This window comes from Lacerta agilis, chromosome 8, assembly GCF_009819535.1.
Source record: "Lacerta agilis isolate rLacAgi1 chromosome 8, rLacAgi1.pri, whole genome shotgun sequence".
Lineage (NCBI taxonomy): Eukaryota > Metazoa > Chordata > Lepidosauria > Squamata > Lacertidae > Lacerta > Lacerta agilis.
In genome coordinates, this window is record NC_046319.1 from 75,909,408 (window position 1) to 75,922,491 (window position 13,084).

At 51.0% G+C, this 13,084-nt stretch overlaps 1 protein-coding gene across 1 annotated transcript; it reads left to right on the forward strand.

Moving 5' to 3' along the window:
* The first annotated feature begins 531 nt into the window (after positions 1-531).
* On the forward strand, positions 532-8,357 carry CCDC97 (coiled-coil domain containing 97). Its single transcript, XM_033158397.1, has 5 exons — positions 532-653; positions 1,486-2,442; positions 4,715-4,963; positions 6,524-6,653; positions 7,700-8,357. The coding sequence occupies exons 1-5, from the start codon at positions 611-613 to the stop codon at positions 7,812-7,814; spliced, it is 1,494 nt and encodes a 497-aa protein (XP_033014288.1). The 5' UTR covers positions 532-610; the 3' UTR covers positions 7,815-8,357.
* The last annotated feature ends 4,727 nt before the right edge of the window (positions 8,358-13,084 follow it).

Below are 13,084 nucleotides of genomic sequence, written 5' to 3' on the forward strand. Positions count from 1 at the left end.
TGGGCTACTTCCCTTCCCTTATTTAATTTATTAAATGTGTTAGTTCCTTTATCTTGCAACTCAAAAGCATCTGGTGGTTCCCTCACTGCGAAAATTGAGGTTGCAGGGAACCAGGCAGAGGGCCTTCTCAGTGGTGGCACCCGCCCTGTGGAACACCCTCCCATCAGATGTCAAGGAAATAAACAACCACCTGACTTTAGAAAACATCTGAAGGCAGCCCTGTTTAGGGAAGTTTTTAATGTCTGGTGTTTTATCGCTTTTTTAAAATTATCATTTGTTGGGAGCTGCCCAAAGTGGCTGGGACAACCCAGTCAGATGGGCAGGGTAAAACTAACACAACACAACAACATAACACAACACAAGCCCCATTTGCGTGGGTTCTTCTCCCCTTAAAAGAAAGGCGCCTTCTCGCAATGCAGCGTCCTGCGCGCAAAGTCTCTGCCCTTCCAACCCTCGCCCTGTGGGGTGGAATTCTCCCCGGAACTAAAGCCTCTCGGCGCCGCGGTGGAGGATCCCGTTCACCAACGCACCACCGGAACCGGAAGTTCCCGTTAGCTGGTGTTTAGGCATCAGTTCGCCTTCCCCCGCGAGCGGAGACGGGTGTCGCGGCATGGAGGCAGGAGGGGCCGAGCCCCGAGAGCCGCCTTCCCCAGGTGAGCGCCCCCGTTCCGGCGGGCTTAGGACGGGGCGAAGGCGGTGTTGCACTCAAATGGGCCCCCACGCCTCTTGCCTCCCTCCTCTGGCTCCCTGATCCCTCCTCAGTTCTTCTTTCTCCCCACTTTTCTGTCTTCCCTGAGTGGGTGGGGAGAGTCCTAGTCTCTGGAGAGAGGGAGGAGAAAGTGTGGGAAGGCGGTGATTTGGAGGAGAACTTCATCTGGGCAAAGGAGAATGAGCAGAGGTGCAGGAAGCTTACTCTCCACATGAAACGACGTTATGCCCTTGGGCTGCCATCCTTTTTATTGTGCAGTCCTTATGAGAGAGAGACGGGTCTTTATTTCCATCGTCCACTAGCCATAGCAATGAAGTGAAATGCTTGGGCTGTAAGACACCGTTCACCCCCTTCAATGATCACGCATGCCCTCCAACATTTCTCGGATGCAAACAGGGACATCCTATTCCATCATAACGATAATGATGATGGTAGTAATTTTATTATTTGTACCTCCCCCCATCTGACTTGGTTGCCCCAGCCACTCTGGGCAGCTTCCAACATATATATATATTAAAAAACCAAAACAGTAAACATTAAAAAACTTCCCCAGATAGGGCTGTCTCCTATCTCCTTGGCTCGGGGGTCGCAAACTCCACACCCGCTGAAATTAGGGACATTCTAAGGAAAAGCGGGACATTTTGGGGTCAAATCAGAAACCAGGACAGCTTTGGTAAATCGGGGACTGTCCCTGGAAAATAGGGAAACTTGTACGGTCTGAATGATGTGTGGTAGCAGTTTCACTGGCACTAATTGGAATTTCTCTGTCTTTCCAGCCATCGGCTCCCGAGCAGATGTAGAGGAAGGCAATCCAGACGGAGGGATGCTAGAAAGCGGTCTTCCGGACAACATTGAGGCTGCAAAGCCTCTGGACTCTGCAGAAGAGATGGTGGGAAAGCTAGTGGCCACAGACTGCCTTCCAAAGGACAGCGGGGCTCCCAGTGAGACTTTACAAATGGTCCACAGGGGGGAACAGAAGCCGGATGCCTCAAGTGGCAGTGGCTGTAGGGCAACTAAGAGCTCTCCGCTGTGCCGGCCTCTCTGGGGAGAAGAGATGTCAGGGGTCCCAAACCCACAGAGCTCCCCCTTGAACCGGAATGGGGCATCTAAAGCAGCAGGAAGTCGTCGGGAAGAGCACTCATGGAACCCTGGCTCCAGCCTTCCTGCTGGGACGCACGAGGCCATCAGTGCATTTATTTCCTCCTGCTGGAGTGAGTTGAAGACTGAGCCCCCGTCTGCAAATAACTTGAGCAAGCCATCGCAGCAGGGCAGCGGAGAATCAGAGGCTATGGCTACTGAAGACATGCCCCCCAATGGCGGGGAGGCCTCTGACACCAAGCAGCCCTACTGGGGCGGCGGAAAGCCGGAGTCTGTTGGCTCCAGTTCGCCGCCTGCTGGACTCACAGAGGAGGACGACCCTGCTGTCCTAGCCATGTTCCACGCCGTGGCCAACAGCCGCTTGCCTGTGCGGAGCCAGCAGAAGGACGAGCCGGATTTCACGCCCGCGCAGAAGCTGGCTATCTTGCGGGATTTGTACCACAGCAAGCCGCTGGTGTTCCTGGAGCGATTCCGGACGGTCCTGCGGGAGGAAGACCTGCCTTGCTTCCGCCACCTCTCCGGCAGCTACGAGGCAGACTTCTACTGCGCAGAAGTGCGCAGGGCCGGCCTGGGCAAGACGCGCCACACCCGGGTGCGGAACAAGCGCTACGCAGCCCTGCAGCAGCTCATCCAAGGTGCCGGGCCTTCAGATCCTGGTTCCGTTCTGGGAAGGGATTAGAATCATAGAATTGTAGAGTTGGAGGGGAACACAGAGCTCCTCTACTCCAGCCCACTGCAGTGCAGGAATCTTTTTGCTCAAACCCACAACTCTGAGATTAAGAGGCTCATGCTTAGAGAGTCTCTTGAGTAGCATGACATTGGTGGTGGGCAAGATGGAGCCAGGATCCATGGTTTGGCCACTGATCTTTGGAGCCCTTTCATCCTCTTCTTTCTCTCCCCGCTTTGGTTGCCTGGCTGCCAAAGAGCAGAGGAAGAGGGTGGGCAGCATCTGTGTTAGCCCAGCGGAGAAACAAGGGAAGTTGAGGCGGGAGCTGTGAGAGGGAGAAGAGAGAGCCTCAGAGGCCCAGAGTTCAGCCTTTGCTCCTGTCCCACACCCAGAAGTCAAAAATTAAAGAATGCAACAACTCTGGCCAGGTGGGAGATCAGTTTTAAAGTCTTCAAACAGTTTTATTATTATAGTATTGAAGCAAATTCCAGTTGAAATAAATTCCAGGACAAGAAAATCTAGCTGAGGAAGAATTAGCGAAACAGGGCCTTGTCCTGGAATTTATTTCAACTGGAATTTGCTTCAATACTATAATAATAAACCTGTTTGAAGACTTTAAAACTGATCTCCCACCTGGCCAGAGTTCTTGCATTCTTTAATTTTTGACTCCTGTCCCACACCCAGCACCCCAAAATCCAGGAGAGGCCTTTCATGGAGCTTGGAACACTTTGCTCTGAGCCATGGAAGACCTTCTTAGGCAGGAGTGGGAAACCCAACTTCCATCATCCTTAGCCAGCATCAGGGAAGATGGGGAATTATGATCATTAGTGGTGTAGTGGTTAAGAGCGGTGGACTCGTAATCTGGTGAACCGGGTTCACATCCCCGCTCCTCCACATGCACCTGCTGGGTGACCTTGGGCTAGTCACACTTCTCTGAAGTCTCTCAGCCCCACTCATCTCACAGAGTGTTTGTTGTGGGGGAGGAAGGGAAAGGAGAATGTTGGCCGCTTTGAGACTCCTTCGGGTAGTGATAAAGCGGGATATCAAATCCAAACTCTTCTTATTTATTAAATTAGTATAGCTCCCTTCATCTGAAGATCTCACACAGAATTAAAAAAAACAACAACAACACAGTAGAAACAAGAACCAACGGAACCCTTAACCCCCTCTCCCACAAGCACAATTAAAAAGGAATTGGCCCTCCGGATATTCATAGAACTGTAGAGTTGGAAGGGACCCCAAGGGTCCTCTAGTCTAACCCCCTGCAATAAGGAAAATCTCAGCTAAAGCATCCATGGCAGACGTTGTTGGACTACAAGTCCCCTCATCCCTGACCACTAGCCATGCTGGCTGGGGCCGATGGTAGTTGGATTCCAACAGCACGTGGAGGGCCACAGCCTCTCCACCCCCGCTCTAAGGTTTTGCAGGAGTAAAAAAGTGGAAGGTGGGAGATGGATGCTTTGGCGGCCATTATTTTGCAGGTGGGATGGGGTGTACGTCACACAAACCTGTTAAGCAATTGATCCTTGACCTCTCCCATGCCCTTACTGTACATGATGGGCTGGAGTGTGGGGAGGCACTGGTGCTCTCTGCCGCAGTTGTCATTCTCCCCACAGGAAGCTGATCCCCTGAGCTCTGGACTGCAGTTGTTGCACTTCTTCTCTTCTTCTTCTTTCTTCTTCTTCTTCTTCTTTCTTCTTCTTCTTCTTCTTTCTTCTTCTTCTTCTTCTTCTTCTTCTTCTTCTTCTTCTTCTCTCTGCCCAGTTGTCATTCTCCCCACAGGAAGCTGATCCCCTGAGCTCTGGACTGCAGTTGTTGCACTTCTTCTTCTTCTCTTCTTCTTCTTCTTCTTCTTCTTCTTCTTCTTCTCTCCTCCTCCTTCTCCTATAGTCAGCCGCACCAACAGGTTAAAGAACAGTTTTTATCTGTGGCCTGTTGGGCTGCTGAATGGAAAAAAAAACAGTGGTGCAATTGACTTCCGACAAGCATACAGAGTGTGAACAAGACTCAGTGTATGGGGGGGGGGGGGCTTCTTTAATTTCACTGCACACAGGTGGTATAGTGACAATAAAGGTTTAATTATTATTATAATTATTCTCCTATACCCTGCCAATCTGACTGGGTTGCCCCAGCGACTCTGGGCGGCTTCCAACAAAAAACACAGGAAATTCCACAACACCAAACGTGGAAAGCTTCTCGAAACAAGCCCCACGTCTGCTTTTCTCTCTTGCTGCCTGCAGGCGGGGAGTACTTCAGCGACGAGCAGATGCGCTGCCGGGACCCACTTCTTTACGAGCAGTACATCGGGCAGTACCTGAGTGACGAGGAGATGCAGGCCCTGGGCAGCGGCAAGCTGGAGGCCTCCTGCTCTCTCTCGGGCGTCCTCCTGGACTCCTACCAGGAGCAGGTCATCCAGCGGCGGCTGCAGGTCCAGCAGGAGCAGGAGGAGGCCTGCGAAGAGGAGGAAGAGGAAGACAGCAATGATGAAGGTTGGTCAAGAATTGGAGTAGGATCTAGCGGAGGGCGGGGAGACCTTTCCAGCCTTGGGGAACAGTTAAGACTATGAAACTCGCTGCTCCAGGAGGTAGCGATGGCTTTAAAAGATGACTGGACACATTCTTATTTTTTCCTTTTTTACAAATTTATTTATTAGATTTTCCAAATTAAAATTTACATTCACATAGAAACAAGATTCCTGAGGGTCTCCTGGACTTCCCTCCTCCCATTTGTGGGTCTTTTTGTTAGTCCTTTCCTTCTGCATCTTTTATAATGATCCAACTTTTGTATCTCCATTATGTCTATAGTTATCTAATAATAATAATAATAATAATAATAATAATAATAATAATAAATTTATACCCCACCCATCTGGCTGGGTTTCCCCAGCCACTCTGGGCGGCTTCCAAGAGAATATTAAAATGCAATAATATATTAAACATTAAAAGCTTCCCTAAACAGGGCTGCCTTCAGATGTCTTCTAAAAGTCCGGTAGTAGTTTATTTCCTTGACATCTGACGGGAGGGGGCGTTCCACAGGGCGGGCGCCACTACCGAGTAGGCCCTCTGCCTGGTTCCCTGTAACTTCACTTCTCGGAGGGAGGGAACCACCAGAAGGCCCTCGGAGCTGGACCTCAGTGTCCGGGCAGAATGATGGGGGTGGAGACGCTCCTTCAGGTATACTGGCCTGAGGCCGTTTAGGGCTTTAAAGGTCACTACAAGTGTTATTGCAATCCCATTAACGATTTTAACTGTTTACAATGGTTTTTAAGATAAATTGTAGATTTCCCCCGTTCCTTATTAAAGTTTTGGTCCTCCTGATTTCTGATTCTTCCGGTCATTTTTGCCATTTCAGCGTAGTCCATCAACTTGATCTGCCATTCTTCTCTGGCAGGGACTTTATCTTCTTTCCACCTCTGGGGCTAGTAGCATCCTGGCAGCCGTAGTCACATACATAAATTGTCTTTTCTGCTCCCTTGGCATTTCGGCTGGACAAATTCATGGAGGATGGAGGCTGTCGATGGCAATTGGCCCTGATGGCTATGCCCTGGCCTCACAGTCAGAGGCAGCAACGCTTCTGAACACTAGTTGCTGGAAATCACAGGAGGGGAGAGATCTGGACTAGATGGGCCACTGGCCTGATCCAGCAAAGCTATTCTTATACTCGTATGGGGGCAGCATGCCAGGGGCGGGTGCCCGAGGCTAAAAGTGCATGGGGCATCATGCGCGACACTCACCTTTCTCCCAGGAAAGTCAGAGGTTTCTGTATGCACTCGCCCTGCCCCTTGTGAACATCTCTCCATCCTCCCTTCGCGCAAGGAAGAGGCATCAGCACTGTCCAGGGACACTAGCCATCCTAGAAATGCATCTGAGGAAGGCCATTGAGGAGCATAGATAGTGATTGTGGCCTTAGGAGGCATCTCAGGGGCCCTAGAGCGGGAGAGGCCTGGAGCGCTGGGATTGTGTTGTTGTTTTTTTTTTAAGGGTGTGGGGAGAAAGGGTAACTTATCTCCAGCTCCCGATGGCTCGCTGAGCCCGTTCTTCCCTCTCTAGACAATGCCTCTGACCTGGACATGGAGGAGTGGGTCCCCGAACAGGAGGAGAAGGCCTACCTGCGGGAAGAGTTCACCAGCCGCATGTACCAGCGCTTCCTCGACGGCAAGGATAGAGACTTCAACTACAGGTGAGGAATCAGGGCAGGACATCAGCGGGTAGGTCCTTTCACTCTTTGCTGTGGACGTTTCTCTGTATCACTTTGGGGACGAGCCGTCGCCACTGAAAAACACATGGATCCAAGCTTCTATCTCCGGCAGCCTCCCACAACTAATCTGGTCCCTTCCAGGTGTTTGGGGGACAGCTTCCGTCGCTCGATGGAACAGTGACTACAGCTGTAGAAATGGTTCTCATGCCCTTAGTTTATTTGAATGGGTGATCTTTTGTATGTTGCTGTACACTGGTTCGGTGATTTCTGCCTGCAAAGCAGTTTATAAATGGACAAATAAAGAAACGAGCCCATTCCTGGCCCAGCCAGCATCTCACATCTCACATTGCACAGAACTCAGAGGTGGAGAGTTCCCCACACTTCCACGCTGGGTGAGACAGACAGACCCAGCTCCCTCTTCCGTTACCCTGAACAACGTCCCCGCCCGCCCCACTCCTGTGCCCTCCAGATGTTGCTGGACTCAAGCCCCCATTAGGCACAGCTAAGGTGGCCAGTGGTCAGGTGCGGTGGCAGTCGTTTTCCAAAACATCTGATGGGCTCCAGAACACGGAAGGGCGATCTAGAACATGCAGAGTGTGGGGCAAGGGAGAGGGGCATTCTCTTCTTGCTAGGCTTTGGAGCAGGGGCAGTTGTGAGACTCCAAATCCCATCAGACCCCAGTGGTGAGGGATGATAGGAGTCGTAGTCCAACAATGGGTGGAGAGCACTGATTGGCCACCCCTGCTTTGGAGGCTCCCACTGCACTGGGCTTTGGAGACTCTGAGGAGCAGTGAAGATCTTGCATTGCTTCCCCGCTGCCTTGTGTTCTATGGACATGCCAGGGGGCTTGTGGGGGCAGGGGGCATGCTCGGCAGCAACCGCAGATCGTGGTTGGCTCTGTGGGTCAGCCAGAGTTTGCAGACCCTTCTCCCTCACACAGAGCAAGCTGGTTCCTCAGTGCCAACTCCGCAGACCTGAAGCCCGCTTCTGGGTCTGTCAGTGTAAACACCTGTCTTCCCTCCCTCCAGCGAGGTTGACGAGAACCCCGACTTCGACAACCTGGACATCGTGTCGCGGGATGAGGAGGAGCGCTACTTCGACGGGGAGGAGCCAGAAGACGCAGACGCTATGGAAGCGGAGTAGATGGGACTGAGATCTTCACCCCCCCAAGGCAGAGGGTGCCAGGATGCAGCAGCAAGGAGCCATGTGTTGGCTATTTCCTTCCTATCTTGTGCAACCTCTCTCCTGCCAGGGTGGCTCCGCCTGATAGGGATCAGAATGGGACTGGAGCGTAGGGTGAGTTGTCTTTGAGGTCTATGGCAATGGATGGTCTGTGATGCTTGCAGCATCTTCTGCACCCCACGACTCCTGGGCTCCCCACTTTCCAGTTGCTAAAGAGGGGGAAGAAGGGAATGTCGCTCTCTGGGACTGGTTATCGTCTGTCTGGATTTGAAGCACCAGGGCAGATCTTGGCTTCCCTTCCGTGGTTTCGCCTTCACTTCTGGACATCCCTGTTGTAGAGATGTTTCTCTGTCTCTTTCCCGTGGCCTGTAAGAAATGAGTCTTCCGTGTTGGAGATGGGGCTAGCCTGAAGCCCAGACCCTCCTGTGCGAGGGACATTGCTGGCTGGCAAGTTGGCTTTTTGCAGTATCTGACTATGTCCGATCGTTCGTTGTTTTTCGCAGCGTTCAACAGCTGAAAATAAACAACCTTTTAAGTAATTTGTTGGGTGGTCTCTTCAAAGTGAGAAGGACCTTTGCCCCATCTTGATTTTGTTTTGTGTTTCCTTAACCGACTTGCTCACCATTCCCAGTGGATCAAGGCCACGTTTATTTACATTACTGCACCATATCAAAAGTTTATCATCATCATCATCATCATCTGGTTTCCCCAGCCACTCTGGGCGGCTTACAGCATATTTAAGACAAGATGCCCCTCATCCAAGGGTGAGGAACCTGTGGCCCTCCAGCCTGTTGCGGGACTACAACTCCCATCGTCGCTATCCCTTTGTCAGCTGCAGCTGATGGGAGTTTTGGAGCTCAGCACCAGTTTCCCATCTCTGCCCTAAAGGGTTACCACTTAGGAAAGGGGAGATGGGAATAGGGAGCAAGTGATCTTTGGAATCAGGGTTTTCCTTCTCCTAGATGGGCTCCCTTCCCAGGTGGATGAGTCCCTTCTGCCCCTCACTTCTCTCTGCAGCACACGCACAAGCCACCTTCTTGACCATGGGCCACACTATTGTGTGGGATGTAAACAGAGAGCAGTCAAACCCAGCATTGCTAGAGTGGACATGAAGGTAACTCAGTCCTCCAGGCATAACTTCCTACTCCCTGGATTGAATTAACTTCCTCTCTGACCAGAAGTAGGTGTGGTCTTACCTGGGAACAAGATCCCAGGGAACAGTCCCCATTTTGCCTCCGTCTGTTCAAGATGCAACAAAGATGTTCTCCTTGGCTCCCAGCCAAGAGAACAAAGGAAGCTACTTTTCCCTATGTAAGTAGCAACCACATGTAAATATCTTTTTCTAAGCAAGCCTGCCATTCTGAGAAACGCTGTGTAACTCAGGAAGTAATGTAAGCAAACTCCTTTTATTCATTTAAGATACATTGTGTCATGTGTAGCCTTTTAAGAGGGATAAAGGGGAAATATATACTAGGAATATATATTTCTTATAGAGGCTTTAACCAAGCCTCTGCAAGCGCGTCTGCTGTGTGTGTTTTAAAAGGGAATGAAACTCTGCTAAGTTTGGAGCTTGCTAACACAAGCTGGGATAGGATATATGAAGTAGTATATCATCATCCACACTCCTAAACATTCCCACATATTGGTCTTGTCCGCTCATTCTGCCGGAGCCTATGAGTCCCTAACTCACCGAGGATTTGAGACCCATCAGGTACCCTCACCTGGTTTAGCTGGCCAGTCAAAGCCATTCCTGGGGTGTGGCTGCTGTCGCATGCTGACAGCTGACAGGTGAGAGCTGAGTGCAGGGTGGGGACCAAAGGGGGACAAACAACCACAGAAGGAGCATGACGTGTCCCCCACCAGAGGTACCACCCCTCTCCTAACACCCAAGATATACTCCTCCAAAGGCACACTTCTCCATTGTCTCCTCAGCCAGTGTGGTGTAGTGGTTAAGAGCGGTGGACTCGTAATCTGGTGAACCGGCTTCGCGTCCCCGCTCCTCCACATGCAGCTGCTGGGTGACCTTGGGCTAGTCACACTTCTCTGAAGTCTCTCAGCCCCACTCACCTCACAGAGTGTTTTTTGTGGGGGGGGGGAAGGAGATTGTTAGCCGCTTTGAGACTCCTTCGGGTAGTGATAAAGCGGGATATCAAATCCAAACTCTTCTTCCTGAGACAGATGGCTGCCAACCATGATCTTTGTAACCGGTTTTACTTCTAGCCGTGGAACCCAGCATTCTCATAGTCTCCTCCTTGCAACATTCCCCTCATTGATAGACAAGCGGCGCTTGACTCTTTGTTGTGTTTTCCGCCCAACCCAGCCACTGCATCGGTGTCATTCTTTTTTATGCTGCAGCAGCTGAAGAGTCCTCCATCTCCCTGGCAGGGAAATCTTTGACGGCTCCTTTTTTACTGCCTGGCAGGCTCCTTCCATCAAAAGCTCAGGAGCCAGGCTGTTTGAAAAGTTGGCGGTCCCGGTTTGATCAGAAGGCCTGGAGATGTTCGTCTCTAAGGTGCTGTTTTCAGCTGCAGCAGTGGACTTGAGACCTGGTTGGAAGAGGGCAGACCGAAAGCTGGAATATAGAAACCCTGGGTGGAGTTTCTTACTGTGAGGATGAGGGGTGCTAGTGATGTCTGTTGAACTGGGAGCTGACGCCAGGAACTCAACCTTGACCAGCTGCGGCCAGCAGGGGGCAGCAACTACTAAGTAATCCAGGACCAGGATTCCTGGGTTCTCTCTCCCCCCCCCCCCTGCTACTGGAGAGGAGTGGCGTAAGTGCCGAGAGATGGTTTGGGAGATCAGCCCTACAACACCCCAGGCCGCATCTCAGTTCCGTAATAGTCAGCGTTTCTCCTTTAGCTATCGTAAAAAAAAAAAAATCAAAAAATCAGTGCTGTGTTTCCAGAGCAGTTTGCAAAAACAGAATAGCCAAATCACAACGGTGAACTAAAATGACGTATGCACGGCAATAGGGAACGGCGAAGAGCTGGAGTTTAAAGCATTTTAAAGGATATAACTCGAAAAGCCTGGGAAACCCTAAGGAGATCCTCACATTATGCGGGAAATAAAATTGTGGTGGCTCCAGGCCTACCTCCCAGGGTTGGCGTGGAGAGAATTCCATCTCCCCAGTTGCTACTTGCCTCGCCTCAAGCCGGGCTGCATCTGCAGCAGAGCTTTTAGTGGCAATCTCAGAGCACAGGAAGGTTGATAATGAGAGCCTCCCGCCGTCCTCCTCACTGCCAGGAAATCCCAACTTTTATGACCCGATATAATAACTTTAGGACAGGGGTGGGGGAACCTGTCTGACCCTGTGGGCAGGATCTTTATCTCCTACCCACCACAGTCCAACTTAAGCGCCGGGGACTTCAGTTCTGCTTTCTCCAGGCTTCACGTGTCCCAGGGAGCTCACATTTGGGGACCTTGTTCATGCACCTGAGCCAAGCAGGAACGAACTCCCATCAGCTGATGCGCAAGGAGTTCGATCCTGCTTTCCGCAGGCTTTTGGCCACATCCCTACATGCCCCACACCTGACATCACATATGATGTGTCAGGTGTGGGGCAGGGGGAGGTGGTTTGGGGGAAACGGCCTTGTGGGTCAAATGTGGAAGGCTGGGAGGCCAAATTTGGCCTGTGGGACAATTCCCTGTGTTTGTTCTTATCCTGTTCTTGCAGGACGCAACCAGAAGCCTGTGGGAAGTCCCAAAGGGAGATAGGAGTCCATAAGATCATTATATGAGGCTACTGGATGAGGCCAGGGGCCCAACTAGTCCAGCATCCTGTTCTCAGAGTGGCCAAGTAGATGCCTACAGAAAGCGTGCAATCAGAGCTGCTTACAAGAGCATCTCCATCCCCATCGTTCAGCCCGGACACTGAGGTCCAGCTCCAAGGGCCTCCTGGCAGTTCCCTCCCTGCGAGAATTGAGGTTACAGGGAACCAGGCAGAGGGCCTTCTCGGTAGTGGCGCCCACCCTGTGGAACGCCCTCCCATCAGATGTCAATGAAATAAACAACTATCTGACTTTTAGAAGACATCTGAAGGCAGCCCTGTTTAGGGAAGTTTTTAATGTCTGGTGTTTTATTGTATTTTTAATATTTTCTTGGAAGCCGCCCAGAGTGACTGGGGAAACCCAGCCAGATGGGCGGGGTATAAATAATAAATTATTATTATTATCTTGCGGTTTCCTGTAGCTGGTATTCAGACGCATTTCTGCCTCCAGCTGCACAAGTAGCTATCCATACCTTTCCCTCCACAAATTTGTCTAACCCGTCTAGGCCCAAGGCCATCACTTCCTCCTGCGGCAGTGAGTTCCATAAGTTGCGTGCTGTGTAAAGAAGTGCTTTCCTGTATCTTCCGACAGCACCGTGTATTCAGAGGGTGGCCAGGCACAGGCCCGCAAGACAAGGAAACTCTGCGCGTTTGTGAGGATTCTGGGAGCTAATCTGAGGTGCTCTTTGCAAAGATAAAGGTAACTGGTAACATTGGCTTGAACCCGGAGCTGCTTGCCTAAAGGAAGCTCACTTTCAGACCTCACCTGGAATACTGTGTCCAGTTCTGGGCACCACAGTTCAAGAAGGATACTGACAAGCTGGAACGTGTGCAGAAGAGGGCAACCAAAATGGTCAAAGGCCTGGAAACGATGCCTTATGAGGAACGGCTTAGGGAGCTGGGTATGTTTAGCCTGGAGAAGAGAAGGTTAAGGAGTGATATGATAGCCATGTTCAAATATATAAAAGGATGTCATATAGAGGAGGGTGAAAGGTTGTTTTCTGCTGCACCAGAGAAGCGGACACGGAGCAATGGATTCAAACTACAAGAAAGAAGATTCCACCTAAACATTAGGAAGAACTTCCTGACAGTGAGAGCTGTTGGACAGTGGAATTTGCAGCCAAGGAGTGTGGTGGAGTCTCCTTCTTTGGAGGTCTTTAAGCAGAGGCTTGACAGCCATCTGTCAGGAATGCTTTGATGGTGTTTCCTGCTTGGCAGGGGGTTGGACTGGATGGCCCTTGTGGTCTCTTCCAACTCTATGATTCTATGATTCTGGGAAGAGATTGCAGGTTTTTCCTCCTGCAGCTTGCAGGAACTCTTCTACGTCATTTGCAATTGCTCCAGGCTCCTAAATCACCAAAGTCACATGCCCTAGCTGAGGAAGCCTGGACAGCATGTCCTGACAGTTGGGTGTTTGTTTATTCTTCCTTCTAACCTGCGGGGTTTTCAGCAAGAGTGCAAGACT